At 42.4% G+C, this 19,236-nt stretch overlaps 2 protein-coding genes across 3 annotated transcripts in view; one reads left to right on the forward strand and one right to left on the reverse strand.

Moving 5' to 3' along the window:
• The window catches only part of LOC109913109 (kynurenine 3-monooxygenase), a 58,888-nt gene extending 52,934 nt beyond the window's left edge, over nucleotides 1-5,954 (reverse strand). The window contains exon 1 of the mRNA XM_020512583.2: nucleotides 5,819-5,954. Coding sequence (XP_020368172.1) covers nucleotides 5,819-5,893 — 75 coding nt within the window. The 5' untranslated portion in view covers nucleotides 5,894-5,954. The remainder of the gene's footprint in view (nucleotides 1-5,818) is intronic.
• Nucleotides 5,955-7,493: 1,539 nt separating this feature from the next.
• fh (fumarate hydratase) overlaps nucleotides 7,494-19,236 on the forward strand; it is a 40,541-nt gene continuing 28,798 nt past the window's right edge. Inside the window, exons 1-2 of one of the 2 annotated variants that reach the window (XM_020512585.2) lie at nucleotides 7,494-7,684; nucleotides 18,173-18,307. In XM_020512585.2, coding sequence (XP_020368174.1) covers nucleotides 7,562-7,684; nucleotides 18,173-18,307 — 258 coding nt within the window. In that variant the 5' untranslated portion in view covers nucleotides 7,494-7,561. Of the gene's footprint in view, nucleotides 7,685-10,480; nucleotides 10,744-18,172; nucleotides 18,308-19,236 lie in introns of those variants that run through there. The other variant, XM_048600899.1, reaches the window with a different exon arrangement.

Genomic DNA, 19,236 nt, shown 5'->3' on the forward strand with positions numbered 1-19,236 from the left:
TGAATATGATCTTATAGCCATTACAGAGACATGGTTACAAGGAGATCAAAGCCAGAAACTACATATTCAGTGGTATGTGATTTTTCAAAAGTACAAGCAGGAGAGATGGGTGGTGGAGTAGCTTTTTTTAGAATGAGATAGAATAAGTATGGTGGAAAGAAATGATCTTTCATTAGAAAATGTAGAATCCATATGGGTGGAGAAAAGAATAATAAGGGGAAGACAACACTGGTGGGAATAATCTATTGGCTCTCTAAAAGAAGCTTCAGGAAATAATAAGGCTTGTTAAAAAAAAAGGCAGCACATTAATCATGAGTGACTTTAATCATCATATAGATTCAGAAAATCAAATTGGCAAAGGAAACCATGAGGAAGAATTCAGAGTGCATTTGGGACAACTTCCGGAAACAAAAATGTTGTAGATAACCAGAGAACAATCTATTTTGGATCTAGAAATGCAAAATCAAGACACAGTCTCAGAGTAAAAATCCTCCAGGGAATAGTGACCGTAATATCGTAGAAAACAAAGTGTAGAGCTGGATGAACACAGCAGGCCAAGCAGCATCAGAGGAGCAGGAAGGCTGACGTTTCGGGCCTAGACCCTTCTTCAGAAATGGGGGAGGGGAAGGGGATTCTGAAATAAATAGGGAGAGAGGGGGAGGCGGACAGAAGATGGGTAGAGGAGAAGATAGATGGAGAGGAGACAGACAGGTCAAAGAGGCGGGGATGGAGCCAGTAAAGGTGAGTGTAGGTGGGGAGGTAGGGAGGAGATAGGTCAGTCCGGGGAGGACGGACAGGTCAAGGGGGCAGGATGAGGTTAGTAGGTAGGAGATGGGGGTGTGGCTTGGGGTGGGAAGAGGAGATAGCTGGGAGGAAGGGCAGGTTAGGGAGGCGGGGACGAGCTGGGCTGGTTTTGGGATGCGGTAGGGGGAGGGGAGATTTTGAAGCTTGTGAAGTCCACATTGATACCATTGGGCTGCAGGGTTCCCAAGCAGAATACGAGTTGCTGTTCCTGCAACCTTCGGGTAGCATCATTGTGGCACTGCAGGAGGCCCAGGATGGACATGTCGTCTGAGGAATGGGAGGGGGAGTTGAAATGGTTCGCGACTGGGCGGTGCAGTTGTCTAGTGCGAACCGAGCGTAGGTGTTCTGCAAAGCGGTCCCCAAGCCTCCGCTTGGTTTCCCCGATGTAGAGGAGGCCACAACGGGAACAGCGGATGCAGTATACCACATTAGCAGATGTGCAGGTGAACATCTGCTTGATGTGGAAAGTCTTCTTGGGGCCTGGGATGGGGGTGAGGGGGGAGGTGTAGGGGCAGGTGTAGCACTTCCTGTGGTTGCAGGGAAAAGTGCCGGGTGTGGTGGGGCTGGAGGGGAGTGTGGAGCAGACAATGGAGTCCTGGAGAGAGTGGTCCCTCTGGAAAGCAGATAAGGGTGGGGAGGGAAAAATGTCTTTGGTGGTGGGGTCAGATTGCAGATGGCGGAAGTGTCGGAGGATGATGCGTTGGATCCGGAGGTTGGTGGGGTGGTACGTGAGGATGAGGGGGATTCTGTTTTGATTGTTATTGCGGGGAGGGGGTGTGAGGGATGAGTTGCGGGAAATGCGGGAGACACGGTCAAGGGCGTTCTCGGCCACTGAGGGGGGGAGGTTGCGGTCCTTGAAAAATGAGGACATCTGAGATGTACGGGAGTGGAATGCCTCATCCTGGGAGCAGATGCAGCGGAGGCGAAGGAATTGGGAATAGGGGATGGCATTTTTGCAGGAAGGTGGGTGGGAGGAGGTGTATTCTAGGTAGCTGTGGGGGTTGGTGGGCTTGAAATGGATATTGGTTTCTAGGTGGTTGCCAGAGATGGAGACAGAGAGGTCCAGGAAGGACAGAGAGGTATTGGAGATGGTCCAGGTGAACTTAAGGTTGGAGTGGAAGGTGTTGGTGAAGTGGATGAACTGTTCGAGCTCCTCGTGGGAACACGAGGCAGCGCCGATACAGTCATCAATGTAACGGAGGAAGAGGTGGGGTTTAGGGCCAGTGTAGGTACGGAAGAGGGATTGTTCCATGTAACCTACAAAGAGGCAGGCATAGCTTGGGCCCATGCGGGTACCCATGGCCACCCCCTTTGTCTGTAGGGAGTGGGAGGAATTGAAAGAGAAGTTGTTGAGGGTGAGGACGAGTTTGGCTAAGCGGATGAGGGTGTCAGTGGAGGGGGACTGGTTGGGTCTGCAGGACAGGAAGAAGCGGAGGGCCTTTAGGCCATCTGTCTGGGGAATGCAGGTGTATAGGGACTGGACGTGTTGTGGACCAGGGAATTGGAAGTTCTGGAGGAGGTGGAGGGCGTGGTTGGTGTCACGGGCGTAGGTAGGGAGTTCCTGGACCAAGGGGGAGAAAATGGAGTCGAGATAGGTGCAGATAAGTTCGGTGGGGCAGGAGCAGGCGGAGACAATGGGTCAACTAGGGTAGTCAGGTTTGTGGATTTTGGGAAGGAGATAGAAACGGGCGGTGCAGGGTTGGGGAACGATGAGGTTGAAGGCTGTGGGTGGACCGCATCCCAAAACCAGCCCAGCTCGCCCCCACCTCCCTAACCTGTCCTTCCTCCCACCCCAAGCCCCACCTCCATCTCCTACCTACTAACCTCATCCCGCCCCCTTGACCTGTCCGTCCTCCCTGGACTGACCTATCTCCTCCCTATCTCCCCACCTACACTCACCTCTACTGGCTCCATCCCCGCCTCTTTGACCTGTCTGTCTCCTCTCCACCTATCTTCTCCTTTGTCCATCTTCTATCTGCCTCCCCCTTTCTCCCTATTTATTTCAGAACCCCCTTCCCCTCCCCCATTTCTGAAGAAGGGTCTAGGCCCGAAACATCAGCCTTCCTGCTCCTCTGATGCTGCTTGGCCTGCTGTGTTCATCCAGCTCTACACCTTGTTATCTCAGATTCTCCAGCATCTGCAGTTCCTACTATCTCTGAAATAATATCGCAGAATTCATTATTCAATTTTGGAGTAAGAAACTTGGGTCAGAATCAACTTAAGGATAAATACATACAGATAAAGGGCAGAGTGGGCTGGAGTGAACTGGCCAAGGAGTTTAACAGAAAAAAATAGTTGATGAATCACACAGAAAGTAGCTCATTATTCACAACACTATAAATCCCAATGAGGAAGAAGGATTCTAGGAAGGGGATAATCCAACCATACTTAACAAAGGAAGTCAAGCATAGCATTAAACTGAAAGAAAGGAGATATAATGTGTCAAAGATAAGTGGTAAGCAAGAGGATTGGAAAAGTTTTAAAACCCAAAACATTTCGAAAACGAAAGGGATGAAGAAAATAAACTATGAGGGCAAACTAGCACATGATATAAAAACAGACTGTATTAGCTTCTTTAAATGTATAAAGAGAGACCAAAGTGAGCACAGGCCTCTTAGAGAATGAGGCAAGGAAAATAATAATGAGAAAGCTGGAATTGGCAGAGAAGCTTAATAAACATATTGCATCATTCTTCATTATGTAGGAATCTATTGGCATTCCAAACATACAAAACAATCAAGACGCTAAAGGTCGGGGAGAGGCATGGAACAAACAAATGCAATTAGTATCACTAGAGAAACAGTAATTGGGAAGCTAATGGGGCTAAAAGCTGAAACGTCTCCTGGACATGATGGTTTACATCCTGGGATTTTAAAGGAAGTAACTACCAAAATAATGGATGCACTTGTTGTAATCTTCCAATAATTATTAGATTCTGGAAAATTCCCACAGTATTGAAAGTCGGCCAATGAGACACTCCCTATTCAAATAGAGAGGCAAAAAAGGTAACTACAGGTCAGTTACCATTAGACATTGGAGAAATGCTAGAGCCCCTACTATAAAGGATGTACTGCTAAGGTACTTAGAAACACTTAACATAAAATCGAGCAGAGTCAGCACGGTTTCATGAAGAGGAAACCATGCCTGACAATTTTATTAGCGTTCTTTGAGGAGGTGATAAGCACAACAAATTAAGGAGAAATCAGTAGATGTAATATATTTGGCTTTCAAAATGGCATTCAATAAAGGTGCCACACATAAGGCTACTTAACAATATAAGAGTCTATGGTTTTGATTGTAGAATATTAGCATGGATGAAGAATTGTCTAACTAATAAAAATAAAGATTTGGGGTAAGGGGACATTTTCAAAATGGCAACCTGTAACGAGAGGAGTGTCATAAGGATCCAGTGCCAGGCCCATAATTATTTACAATATGCCTTAATGACTTGGATATCCAAAGACAATGTTCTATTGCCAAGTGGAGCATTGAATTTTGAGGTTATTTTAATAGCGAGCCAAGCTACTGTTTTAATGGTTCTACGTTTGTTTCCACAGTTACAGGCTGCCATCCTGAAAATTTCCTATTTATCCCAACTCGCTGCCTTCTATTAGTTAGCCAGTCTCCATCCATGCTCAGGTTAATTGGTTAATTATTCCTATTCATGTAGATTACAGATCTCAATATCTGATGCAACTGTTGATCCTGCTACAATCAATTATTAGCTTGCCTGAGAGACAGGTGCATTTGTTCATATTGTCCTAATTAATGCAGTATATAGCTACCCCAAACGTTTATAGATAATTATTTTTATGACAAGATCAGTGAACACAGCACACTTTCATTTAAACTAAGGTCTGTTTAATTACAGCAATATTCAGACAAATTAATTGCTGCGATGAATGATACGCAATGTAAACCTCAAAATAACAGTTGCAGCAAAGTCAGAGATTGAGCAAATTAAATAAATTGATAAAACTACAAAATTAAAATTGAAAACAGTTTTTTAAAATTCATTCATGGAGTGTGGGCCAGCGTCTATTGGCAATCCCTAACTGCCCTTGAGAAGGTGGTGGTGGTGAGCTGCCTTCTTGAACCACTGCAGTCCATCTAGAATAGGTAGTCGCACAACGCCATCAGAAGGAGTTTTAGGATTTTAACCAGGTGACACTGAACGTACCGATATATTTTGAATGTCTGGATGAACTGGGAGAGGCTTGGAGGGGAAATTGCAGTAGTTGGTGCTCCGTATCTATTTGGTACATTTGTGTTGCTCGATTGTAGTGGTCATGGGATTGGAAGATGCTATCTAAGTAGCCTTGGTGAAAAAAATCTTTAAAATGCACCGTCTGATTTTGCTTTATTATACAAGAACTGGATAAGCAAAATTGTACGGCTTTTGGTTGGAACAATTTCTAGACATTTGTCATGCAAGACTCAGCGTAATCTTAAAGAGTTTATCCAATTTGATATGAAATCAGTGGGATTATGGGTGAATGGACTGGTCTGTGTTCGTGCTGTATAACTTGTGCACGCAAGGTAGTGAAAAACTGGAATTCACTTTCAAATGGTGGTCTATGGATCAATAGTAGATGACATCGTCGAAACTTTAATAGTTTCAGTGGTAAGGGTATTGAGGGATAAGGGTCAAAGACGAGTAAACTGACTTAATACATAGCACTGTCTGTTAAAATCGAGTTTGGGAAATTCATAGTGGAAACATGGAAAAAAAAGAGAAAATACGTATTTCAGATAATACTACATTTCCCCCACCCAATCCATTGCGACTGCAACGTTTCTACAATTTTCTCAGGTTTATGCATGTGAATTTCACATTAAAGATGATTTGTTCGATTCAGCGTAACCTCGGATTCACTAGATTTGAGGTCTGACATTAAAGTTGCACTTTGACCCTCGCATGCGGCGACAATCAGCCAGAAAGAAAACATTCGTTGATTTAGTGCAAACAGATACTTGATTCCCTCTTTTAAAAAGAGGAAAAAAAAGTCCTTACTAAGCCACCACCAACAATCGCCACTCTCTTTGTCTCCTCTCCAGCATAAGTTGTTGAACCGGATCGCGATGACATTTTTGCAGACGAGACGATTTCTCCTGCTTCAATTGCAAAAGTCGTCTTGAATTTTCCTCACTCTGGGACTATGTTTCACCACTCTGTCTATTTCCAATGGAATCAACGTTTCTGAAACTCCAGACCTCATTGGCCAAACGTATATTTCCCCTGTCTTTTTCCAAAGCGACACAAACTCATATCGCGGTGATTTCAGTTAAGTAAACATTTGCGAGCAAAAGCGTTCACCTTTAAACCCGCAGAACTGGTAGTAATTTTGCAACTACTGACTGTCCCCCTCCGAATTCCAGATGCAGGGGTAATTGGAAATAAAAACAGAAAATGCTTGAAACACTCAGCATATCAAGCACAATCTGAGGAGAAACAGTGAGCAGAACCTTTCTGGTCCATGATTTTAGACAGGATTAAAATATAGAATTTTCTTTATTGTCATGTGTACTCAAGTACAGGAGTACAGTAAAAGTTTACAATGTCACCCCCTACAAAGTACCTAGGTACAAGTCTCAGATACAAAATACAAAAACAAAGCGAAAAAGAAAGGAAAGAAGTTACGTTACAGTTGTTCATAGCATAAGTTAGAAAAAATGAGAACAAAGTTAAGAAGGTAAGCATTACAGTCTTTCAGTAGATCAGTGCAGGGGTCTTCCACACATGGTCTGCCCGGGCTCGCAAGCCGTTGACTGCCCAGACCAGCCCCAGTCCAAAAACTGTCCCCATCCCGATCGGGTCACCAGCCCGCTCTATCTCAGGAGAGAATATCAAGAGGGGAAAAAGGGGAGAGGAAAAAGAGACGAAAACAGGAAATAAACAGGAGTTGAGGTGCTCCAGTTGGACTGTCCTGCGTAATAATATCTCTGAACAGATGTTTCTTCAAACATATTCAAAATATTTTCTCAGACACAAGTATGATCAACTAACGTCTTGTGTTATTCTAAGAAGGGAGGCGATGAGAGATTATGTCCATTATCAAAGAAACTATTAAAAAATTGCTGAAGAAACTGAGCAGGTCTGGAACATCTGGAGAGAAAGCAGAGTTAAAGTTTCGAATCCTGTGACCCTTCTTGAAGGAACTATACTTCCTTCCTCCATGCAAGTGGTTAAACAACATGGTCAAAACTGGCATATTCTACCAGAGGGAAGTGGATAATTTTACTTTGGACAAAACATTCTCATATTGAGTAATCAGAGCAGTATTCGCCTTCCCAATATTGGTCAAATGTTTCAACATTTATTTTGCTAAATTTGAAGAAATAACTTGCAACTGTAATGACTGCAATGCAGAACAAAATACACCTGTCATTTCACAAAACCTTTCATGCAAGTCTCCAATCAGGATAAACCTAATTCCATCCACGGTAGCAATAATGAGACTTTGTCGACTTTAGAATTTCATTAATAATGCAATTGGGCAAAACCACAAAGTCCGGATTCAAACATGCAACTAACAGTTCCGAATCTGAGAACAAAAACATGATCATGTTTACATTTTTTTCGATGGGGTGGGGAAGCAAATCTTCAGGTTTCAATCCAGTTAAGTACTTCAGGTAGCAAATACTGGACAGATTGCAATTTGCTACGTACTTTTGCTCCCTCTGGTGGCCTCCCCCCCCCACAATCTGGCCTCTCCCAGTGTGCCGCCTTGGTCCCTCCCCGGCCTTGCTCCTCAACATGTTCCGTATTCTCCGATACCTTCATCGGTTCCGCAGCAAAACCCCAGCAGCGCGAACCCCTCCATTCCCGGTCGGTAGCCTAGAGCCCGTCGTCGCTGCTGTTGCAATCTGCAAAAGAATGGTGAGTGCAATTCACGGAGAAGACGCCGACCGGCCTCGCTCCAAGTGAGGGGCTTTTAATTGCAAGCGGGTGGAAGTGCATGATAGGCTCGGTTGATTCCACCCACCGGAGAACTCTGCTGTGGGTTCTGGTTGTGTGTGTGTGTTTTTGTTTTGCACTTTTCCGTCCTGCAGGAATTCCCTCCCTACCTCCCGCTTGAGGCCCGGCCGGGGTTGCCAGGGTTTCTCCGGGGAACGTTCCATTGGACAAGGTGACCCCTCCTCATGAAGAGCAGCAACTTAACTGGGGATACCTGAGGGCAGACAGTCCCCCTCATTGTGTGTTCACAATCATTTCCCAGTCCCGCTTTATGTTAACTTTCAATGACATATTTTCCGAGGGTGGAATTTTTTTTTAAAAAAACTATTTGATTTAGTTTACAACCCCGTGGTTCCTTGAGCAGGAAAACACTAGGCCTCAGCATTTTCATATCTGAAGCAAGAACGATACACGGCAGGATTTTTAAATTATTTTCTTTTTTTTTTGCCGTTGCCTTCTCTCTCCTCCCGCCGGTTTTGGGAAAATGTATTGCAATCTCCGTAAAAATACCATAGCGAGGAAAGCTAACGTGGATAAAACAGGATGCAGACATCTTTCTTCACTAGTAGGTTTCCTGCAGAGAATGACGTTGTGCTTTGACATTTGTAGATCTGTGGTTTTGGAGAAGTGTACGATACTATTTTTAAAAAAAAATAATGCCGAATTTTTGTAGTTGCTTTTAGCACCACCAATCTCCCCCACCCCGCGCCAAACCATTTACTTTAACGTAGAAAAATAATACCATTCGAAACTAATCCCATCTGTCTGTACATGGTCTGTGTCATTCTATTCCCTGTCTGTTCATGTTTGTCTAAATGCCTTTTAAACATTGCTACCGTATTTGCTTCTACCGCCTCCCCTGGCCGTGTTTTCCAGGCACCCGCTACCCTCTGTACAAGGAAAATTTCTTTGCATGTCTCTCTTAAACTCTTTTCCCCGCTCACCTTAACGCCCCCATAGTTTTTGTCATTTCCACCCTATTCATGCCTCTCATAATTTTATATATTTCTATAAGATCACTCCTCAGCCTCCAACACTCAAACAAAAACAATCCAAGTTTGTGTCTGACGATGTGTTTGCCAAAACACAGTTTCACAGCCATGTTTCCTTTCTCAGTGACAGCCAATGACTCGGACTTAACCCACATGGATTTCAGCTCCAGTTTCACCCTTCATGTTTCGAATCCGCCCAAGGTTACAAGTACAAACAAATTTGCCCAACCTCACTTTATAGCTTAATGCATATTAATCCAGCCAACGTGCTGGCTTCACCCTCTCCAAAGCTTCCACATCCTTCCTACAGTGTGGGCACCCAATGCTGCAAATGTGGCCTAATTAAAATTTTATACAGCTGTAACCTGCCTTGCCAACTTTTATATCCAGTGCCCTGACCAATGAAGACAAGCAGCCTGTATGCTTCTTTACCACCTTATTCATTTGTGTTGAAATTTTCAGGGAACTACAAGATCCTTCTGTATATCAATGATTCTAAGGATCCTGCCATTTATTGTGTATTTTTCTCTTGCATTTGACTCCTCAAAATGCATCACCTTTGCTGGCTTAAACTCCATTTACCATTTGTCCTCTCAACTTTCCATCTGATCAGCATCCTGCTGTATCCTTTGACAACTTTCCAAACTGCCCACACTCCACTAAGTTTCATGTCATCTACAAACTTCCTAATCAGACCACCTATATTTTCAACCCTACATATATTACAATTAACAGAGGTCCCAGTACTGATCCTTGAACACCACTGGTCCCATGCCTCCAGTCAGAAAAACACGCCTCCACAACTACCTCTGTCTTCTAATGACTAATATCCAATTTACCAACTCACCGTGGATCCCATGTGACTTAAGACACCACTAGCATGGGGGACCTTGTCAGTGCTTCAGTAAAGTTCATGTAGACAACACCCACTGCCCTACCCTCGTCAATCATCTTCATTACTTCCTGAAAATACTCAAACAAATTTGTGAGACAAGACCTGCCCCAATTTAGCACTTTCACCTGCGGACCAGTCTTATTCTTATCCATAACTACCATGAAACTTATGGAATTATGATAACTGTACCCAAAATGCTCCCCCACTGAAACTTTGATTTTTCGACCAGACTCATTCCCGAATACAAGGTCTAGTATGGCCCCTTCCCCAGTCAGACTATCTACATTTTGTTTCAAGAAACCCTTCTGGATGCACCTAACAGTTCTGCCAGATCTACGTCCCTGGCAGTAAGGGAGTCCCATTCAGTATTGGAAAGTTAACTGCAGAAACCCTGTTGTTTTTACATCTTTCCATGATCTTACATATCTGTTCCTCTATTTCTTGCTGGATATTGGGAGGCCTATAGAGTAACCCAATCATAGTGATTGCACCTTTCTTATTTCTAAATTCTACCCACATGGCCTTGATGGATGAGCCCTCCAAGATGTCGGTTCTTAGTGCAGCTGTGATATGCTCCTTAAAATCAGTAATACAACTCCCCTACCTTTTCACATTCCTTCCTATCATGCCTGAAACATCTAAACCCTGGAACGCTAAACTGCCAGTCCTGCCCTTAACTAAGTTTCATTAAAGGCTACAACTTCGTAGTTCCACTTACTAATCAAGGCTGTAAGCTTGTCTGTCTTCCCTGTTCCTGGCAACAAAGTAAGTATATTTCAAACTGCCAGTCCTGCCTGTTCATTAACCTGCCTGTTCTTTCCATTAGATTTACTGAATCTCTACCTTCTCAACCACTCCACATGCTGATCCACTGCCCGTCACACTAGTTCAAACTCTTCCAAGCGGCACTAGCAAACCTCTCTGCAAGGATATTGGAGCCCCTGCTTTTTCGGTTCAACCCGCACTTGTACAGATCCCTCCTGCGCTGGAAGAGACACCAGTGATCCAGATATTTGAAACTCTCCCTCCTACACCAGCACTTTGGCACACATTCAACTATATTATCTTCTTAATTCTGGCCTCACTAACACATGGTACAATATATACTTTATATTTTTCTAAGAAATGTTGCAATATTAAATACGTATCTATGTCCCTTTTAAAATTATTGTGGATCAGTTACTGCCCATGTTTTTTAGCAGAGAGATTGAATAATTGTTCTGATACTAGAGTTTTTAATCCTGTCGATTGGACTTTTTACATATCTATCACTTTCTTTATAAACGAAGGCAGATAGCTTGTTTAGAACTTGAGGCAGAAAGTTTGAATAATCAAGCTATATGTCTAGAAAGAAGACAAAGCAAAAATCTCCTCCCGTGGGAAGATGGAGTGACAGCAACAAAAGCTGGAGATTAGCCAGTTGAACTGTTTATATATATGTTTGTGTGCAAATATATAGGAAAGGGTTCAGAACTGGAGTAGATCCAAGATGTGTTCATAACTTCAACCCTTTTAACAGACATGGGAAACTGATGACAGTTTGGAAAATTAGTTCAAAAATCAATCTATCAGGCTTGCATTATTGTCAGCTAAATGATCTTTTAACGTAGTTAGCTGCTCAAAAAGGCCTTGAATGTTGCTGTTATCTTCAGGTTTATTGCAGTACAAACTTTTGCAACATAGATTTCTCATTTTTATTGTCATTTTACCCTTACAAAATGTTGGAACTGTTGGCCGAATACTTGATTAAGGAGGCAGTGCTACCACTGTTTTCCTTTGTGTACAAGTCTACGAAATGGATAATTTTGCTTGATTTTCTGTTTGGATGAATTGTAAAACCCAGATTGTCAGCTCTCCGCACAGATCCAGACCAGCCTGCTGTATTGTTAAGTAGTAGTTCTGGTTTTGTACATTTAAATTCCAAAGAATAGACTTCTGAAATAGACAGAAATGCCCATTTGCAACTCAAGCAAAGTTCAGTGTGTATTTTTTAAGATTTGCAAACAATACATGTTCTTAGTAATCAAGAGAGCCTGATAATGCTCTGGTGGTGAGGGGACTAAGAAGAGGGGAATAGATACTTGACTGCATCCTCACTAGCGCAGATGGATCTGTCCATAACACTGTCCGTTTGACTGACCACAGCAACAGTTCTTATGGAAACAAAGTCCCAGACTTCACACTGAGGATACCCTCCCTTGTGTTGTGTGGCATTATCACTGTGCTCAATAGGATAGATTTTGAATGATTAAGTATCTCAAGACTGGGCATCAATGAGGTGTTTTGGACCACTGTCAGCAGGAGCTAAATTGTACTCAAAAGCAATCTGCAACCTCAAGACCGAGCACTTTCCCCATTATCACTGCCATCAAGCCAGGATCAACCCTGCTTCAGCAAAGTGTACAAGAAGATGGTGGGGCTTGGGTCCTGATGCCTCATCACCATCCCCTCCCCAGGCCTGGGCCTTCACTAAGAACCCCCCCACTTTCCTTTCCTCATGCCTTCCTTTCACTACCACCCCTTCCCTATATCCCTTTCTATACCATCTCCTTTCCTGTCCTGTGTTCTCACTGCCAGCTGCTAAATCCCGTTTCAAAAGCACTTGCCTGCATATGCACAGTACTGAATTTTCATATGACATTACATGTAAATTCTATTCATGTGTCTGGATTAACATGCATGCATAGTTGCTCACAGTCGTGAGTATCAGCAAACACTGCCTACCTTAAATACTTGTTTAATGTTTGGCGTTGTCTGCTTGTAGGCTTGCTTATTAAAATGGCATTCAGCTTTCCAAAGGCAGTTTCACATTTTTCAGTCCATAATACCTTTCTGCTCTTTTCTGTAATAGGTCTGGCAATGGCGCAGTTACTGTAATGAAGTTCAGGATGAACTGTCAGTAGAACGCATGCAATTTCCTGTTTGTTGTGGGAATGGGGAACTGTGATGTTACTTCTATCTTTGAAGCTTAGGTAGTGCTGCTGGCTCACTATGTTCTAGATAGGCAACTTGGGCCTAAGTGAACATGTTCTTTGCAAGATTGACCATTAGGCAGCTAACCTTTCTGGAAGCGGGCTCCCAGTTGCTTTCAGTGCAATTCCCAACATGTTGCTGTACATGAGGAGGTCCTGTAGGTACACGATGCAATGAGGTAAGTTGCCATTATCTGATTCATCAACCTTTAAGAAATTGCTGAGGCATTTTGGACTCTGAATGGCATAACTTGACATTGGCATAATCCGTCCAGAGTTATGACGATGAAGCTTTCCTTTTTGGAAAATCCAGCACCCCTAAAGTAAGTCTATCTTAAGAGTAGGTAAAGCAACCTACATTACTATCTATGCAATCATCCAGCTGAAGGGGTGTCAATTAGGAGCTGGCTCTGGTCACAAAGAGACCTACTTGCTGCTAGGCTCTATTTGTTGATGTCCCAGCATTCGGTTAATCTCCTCCTGAACTTGAGCCAACTTGTCTGGGTCCAGTCAATAAGAATGTTGCCTTATGGAAGCGATCTCTCCCACATCTACGTTGTGTTAAGAAGGTTGGTGCAACCTGACCTATCTATTTATGTTTTTAAATACAGCGATCCATCCTGTTAAATCAACTTTGTAACTAAGTGAGCGAACAAGGACCTGTAGCTGAGATAACACGGTGTAGAGAAGGGTCTAGGCCCGAAACGTCAGCCTTCCTGCTCCTCTGATGCTGCTTGGCCTGCTGTGTTCATCCAGCTCTACACCGTGTTATCTCAGATTCTCCAGCATCTGCAGTTCCTACTATCTGTAATGACCTGTAGCTGTTTGCTAGGCATTATAGCATTCAATGTAGGCTTCCCTCATGCCTCCTTTCAATGTATCCCTGCTGTAACCCTCATCCTCTAGGTTGATCACAATGGGACAAACTTGCCCGTCCCGTTCTTGGCAGCGGTATTGCTTTATTAGTTGACATGAGAGCAACTTTGCTTTTTTTCCTCAATCCAGGCTTTCAAACAGATTCACTGTCGCAGGCTTCTTTGCTACTCTGTACAGGTCATAGAACCATACCTTTAGTGTTGGTGGCATGATTTGTCTGCTGCTTGTTTCATCACTGTTCAGTAGATTTTCAAGTGTTTTCAGACCACTTCACATTCTCAGAAGAGTTGCTGTCAGAACTCTGCTACAAAGACCTTCTGTTCTATTTAAAAGACATCTCTCCCTGAGTGGTTGTGGAGGCCCTTGCACATGTTACCCATAAACTAATTCAAATGGAGTAACCTGGTGGACACATTGGATGAATCCCTGGTGGCAAACAGAAGAAAATCCTTTTCCCAGTCGTGGTGTTACTTGTGGTAATGTATCCTGATCATTGCTTTTAGGGTCTGCTGATGCCATTCTTAGAACCCTGTAACTGACTGGTACACTGCAGCCTTCCAGTGGGTCACAAGAGTTCCTGGATTAGTTTGGACGTGAAATTTGAGCCTTGGCAGACCATATCAGTTGAAGAATTGGGTCAGAATCTCAAGTGTTACGCTGCAGAAAGAGGCCATTGGCCCACCATGCCTACACCAGCTCATTAAATGTGCATCATTACCTCGTGCCAATCTCCTGCTTTTTCCTCGTACCCTTGCACATTATTTTTATCCAAATGATCATCCAATAGCCTCTTGGATGCCTCAATTGAACCTGCCTCCATCACACTTCTAGCAGTGCATTGCATATTCTAACTATTTGCTGTGTGACAAAGTTTTTCCTCACTTCGTCTCTCCCCCCACCCACCAGTTTCTTTTGCAGGTCACTTTAAATCTGTGCCTATTTTTCTTGTCTTTTATAACAAGAACAATTTCTCCATATCTATTATATCTAGACTGCTCATGATTTTGAAAAACCTCAATCAGATCTCCTCTTAGCTCTTTTATTTTGAGGAGAACAGTTTCAACTTGTTCAACTTGTTCAGCTTGTCCTTATATCTGTAATTTCTCATCCCTGGAATCACTCTCGTAAATTGCTTCCGCACTCTTTCCAATGTGTTCACCCCTTCCTGTAATGTAGCATCAAGAACAGAACATAGTACTCCAGCCGAGGTCTATCAAATGTCTCATACAAGTTCAGCATCACCTCCTTGCTCTTGTACTCCATGCCCCTGTTAATAAAGCTGAGAATACTGGCATGCTTGCTGCTCACCCTAGCTGTCATGCTACTTCCAATGATCTTTGGACATATACACCCAGGTCCCTCAGCTCCTGGAATCACCTGCCCGCCTTCAGAATTGTACCCCCTATTTTATGTTATCTTTCAATGTTCTTCCTATGAAAATGCATCACCTCCCGCTTCTCTGCATTGAAATGCAGATCTTCTTCAGGATCAACATCCAGTTGCATTTGACGGAGTGTGGCATTGAGGATCCCATCCAAATTCGAGTCCATAGAAATCACCCGGAGAACTCTCCACTGTTTGGAGTCATACCTGGCACAAAGGATGGTTCTGATTATTGGAGGTTGGTCACTTTAGTTCAGGGAAATTACTGCAGATCTTCCTCAGGATAGTGCCCTGGGCTGAACCATCCTCACCTGTTTCAGCAATAGCCTTCCCACCATTGTAAGGTCAGACATGGGATGTTCACTGATGATTGCTCACTATTCAATACCGTTTTGAGACTTCTCAGATAATGAAGAACTCCATGCCCAAATGCAGAAAGACCTGGACAATATCCAAGCTTGGACTGACAAGTCGTATTCTCACCACACAAGTTCCAGGCAAAGACCACCTCCAGCAGGAGGGAATCTAACCATTGCCCCTTGATGCTCAATGGCATCACCGTCACTGAATCCCCTACTATCAACATCTTGGATATTATCAATGACCAGAAACTGTACTGAACTAGCTATATAAATACAGTGACTTCAAGAGTAGTTCAGCAGAATTCATAGCCTGTGAGTAACTCACTTCCTGATAACCCAAAGTCTGTCAACCATCTGCAAGGCACAAGTTGGTATTGTGATGGAATACTTTCCATCATGAATGCAGCTCAACAGTACTAAAAGAAGCTTGACGCTACTCAGGACAAAGCAGCCTGTTTGATTGGCACCCTAACCCATAAACGTTGACTCCTTCCGTCACTACTGCCAATAACAGCAGTGTGCACCATCTACAAGATGCATTGCTCAGATAGGCTCCTTAGCACCTTTCAGACCCATGACCACTAGCACCTAGGAGCACAAGGGCAGCAGCTACATTGGAACATCATTACCTGCTTCTTGTTTTCTGAGCCACTCACTAATGTGACTTAGAAACCAATCACCATTCCTTCAGTGTCATTGGGTCAGAATCCTGGAACTGCCTGCCTAACAGACATTATGGTGGACTTACACCAAATGGACTGCCAATGGCTTAAGAAGGCAGTCCACCAACACCTTCTTAATGGCAACTCAGGTTGGGCAATAAGTGCTGACCTAGACATTGGCCACATCTAACTAGATTTAAATAAAAACAACGTTGCTCTATACTTTTCCAGAGCGTAGAATTTTCAGCATTTCAGAATATCTAATAATGAATTCAGGATCATTTAGTTGTTGTCAACTAGGCTATAAAGTGATGACATTAGAACTGAATATTGAGTTGGAAGCACATAGGTTCAATCTTGGAGGAAAAATTTATGGTTGATTCATAATTAATAGTTTTGGTCAGCCAGTAAAGAGATTTCTTTTATGCATAATGATATGGGTTGAATAACATTGAAACAACACACATGAAGATGTTTCTTTGCAGTACTGTATACTGAAAAAGTAGGATCATCAAGGGTTAGTGATCAGTATTTTTAGTCGCAGGGCAGAATCTGTTTAGAGCACCTCCTTAGAAACAAACCTGACAATGTCAGTGTGTCAATTTTTCTGAAGAAGGCTCTAGGCCCGAAACGTCAGGCTTCCTGCTCCTCTGATGCTGCTTGGCCTGCTGTGTTCATCCAGCTCTACACCTTGTTATCTCTAATGTCAGTTTGTCACAGGTGACTGGAATATTTTAGGTGGGGTTTCAGTGGGGGTCAGATAACTCTGGTACATAGATTTCAGTACTCCTGCCAGGATGTGGTCAAGTTCCACAGTTCATAGCCATCACCATGTGGAGCTAACTAAGTTGGGGCTATGTTATACACCAGAATTTTGTATATTTTCATGCAGTGCAGTGGGATATTATTGTCTGAACTTTGGTCTGCTGCGTTCAGTTGTAGTGGAATTAATGCTTGACTGTGATTGATCCAAGATTGCAACACTCATATTTGAAAATTACTTACTTACCATTTAGTCGCAGGGCAGGTTGGAAATTGATCTGAGCTGGTTGCTCAACACTGTTGTTATTTGACCTTCTCATTCTAGTCCAGGGGGTGGGGATTGTGCTGAGTCAGCATTCTAATATTTCTACACCCATTTGTTTTAAGATTGTATTATTTGACAAAGAACAACTGGTTCAAGTTTTGCTGTTAATCTAACACCGAAGCAGTTGGAAAAAATATTTTTATTAATCATTCGCATTTTAAAAAATGTTTTCAAACATTTCATTATGTGTTTGTTGATTTACAATGCAACATTTCAGTGCTTTGTCACTGAAAAGTTCCAGCTAATGCCTTAAAATGTAATTTCAGATAATGATAAAATGTGGGGGGGAAAAAACAAATTAAAGCCATTGAAAAATAACTACTGGTACAAAATGATGAGAGGGCAGAATGTGGAGTAATATTTAAAGTTTTTGAGGATAGACTAACTGATACAATTCTTTTTGGAAGACACAATATCAGCCCAATGTTATTACTCTCAGGCACATCTCTCTACCGGAATTCCCATCCCAATCCTTTTAGTTTACCCCTCCCTCTTATTGGAGGAGCATTTTTAAAGCCTACAATTTTGACCAAATTTTTGATTTTCTTTGTGGCTTGAGGAAGGTAGCACGTGGCTCTTGTGAAAGACCTTTGAATATCTTTCTATGTTAAAGGTGCTAAATAAATGCTCAATAAAACAGCTGAGATCTCCCAGAGAGCGAGATAAGCTGAGGACTAATCAAAGCCTGTTGAATTTTTCACTTATTCCTTTATCTTCTTAGTTTAAACTACAAAAGTCTTTAATGTTAACTATTACCTTGTTTCTTTATTTTTCTACTTATTCTATGAAGCAATGCTTAATGTTTTAACTCTGTTTCTGTTACTGCTTTGTATATAAGGTTTGTACCTAGGTACCTAAAATGGTGCCATGTATGGTGACACTATATACTTTTCACTGTATTCCTGTACTTCTGTATTTGGAGTACATGTGACAATAAAATCTAAATCTAAATGTAAGCTCTTCTTTGGTAGAGAGGAAAATCACTTTATTGGAACAGTCATTGTTTGCAAATGACAGAAGGTTTAAAAAGATCAATTAATTTCAATTTTCCATAATTTCTAAAACTTAGATATGCGTCATGTTCAATGACGTTTCAAAGTTTATTATTATTATTGGAATTATTACTATAAATACATTGTAAAATTCAAACAATTAACATTCTGCTTGTTTCTCTTACCTAGGAAAGCTCGGAAGTCTACAGAATCGAATATGATACCTTTGGTGAACTAAAGGTGCCAAATGACAAATACTATGGAGCCCAGACAGTTAGATCAATGATGAACTTCAAAATTGGTGGGATGTCTGAGCGGATGCCAGTAAGTTAATTGGCAAAATTTTAATTTTTAAAGCAAATATCGATCATTGGTTCTTGTAATTTTTGTCTGATTCTTTCTTCCCCCCTGCCCTCTCTTTTCCACACCTAACCCCCACCCCCTTCCCCACATCCTTTGTAGTGAATTGTATTTTAATTTCTAATTCACTTGCTGTAAGGACCAAACGAGTGTTTGCTTGCCTTGTTACAAGCCTCTGGACATGCAGTAATTGGTCAGACTTCTAACTGATTTACAGAAAATAGAATAGTAGCAGGAATCATCTCATTGCAGCTTCAGGCAAAAGTCTTAGAAATTGAAACTGATCTCTTTGTGAGGTTTTTCCAACTACTTTATGTGATTAAATGTGCTTCATTTTTAAACAAATACTTGGTGTTTATTAATTTTATCTCATGCACCAATGATAATGATGTGGCACTTAAATATGCACTAAATGTTTCTAGTTTATATGGCTATAATGCAAGCAAATGATCCACATGGAAATTAAGTAGTGCAGGTTGAAAATAATTGACTTTCCTTTAAGAAAACAACAAATAATTATACTATTTTCAAGAGATCTTGTGGATCAGTATCAGTGTGCCTCATGTCTTGAGTAAGAAGGTTGTGAGTTCAAGTCCCCCTTCAGGGCTTGAGCACAAAGTCAAGGTTAACACTCGAGTGAAGTATTGAAACAATGCATCCTTTCAGATGAGAACGCAGTGTGGAGCTGGAGGAACACAGCAGGTCAGGCAGCATCAGAGAAGCAGGAAAGCTGATGTTTCTGAAGAAAGGTCCCGACCCGAAACGTCAGCTTTCCTGCTCCTCTGATGCTGCCTGACCTGCTGTGTTTCTCCAGCTTCACATTGTGTTATCTCTGACTCCAGCATTGGCAGTTATTACTATCATTTCAGATGAGATGTTAAGCTAAGACCCTA

The sequence above is a fragment of the Rhincodon typus genome, chromosome 9 (assembly GCF_021869965.1).
Source record: "Rhincodon typus isolate 14 chromosome 9, sRhiTyp1.1, whole genome shotgun sequence".
In the NCBI taxonomy this organism is placed as follows: Eukaryota; Metazoa; Chordata; class Chondrichthyes; order Orectolobiformes; family Rhincodontidae; genus Rhincodon; species Rhincodon typus.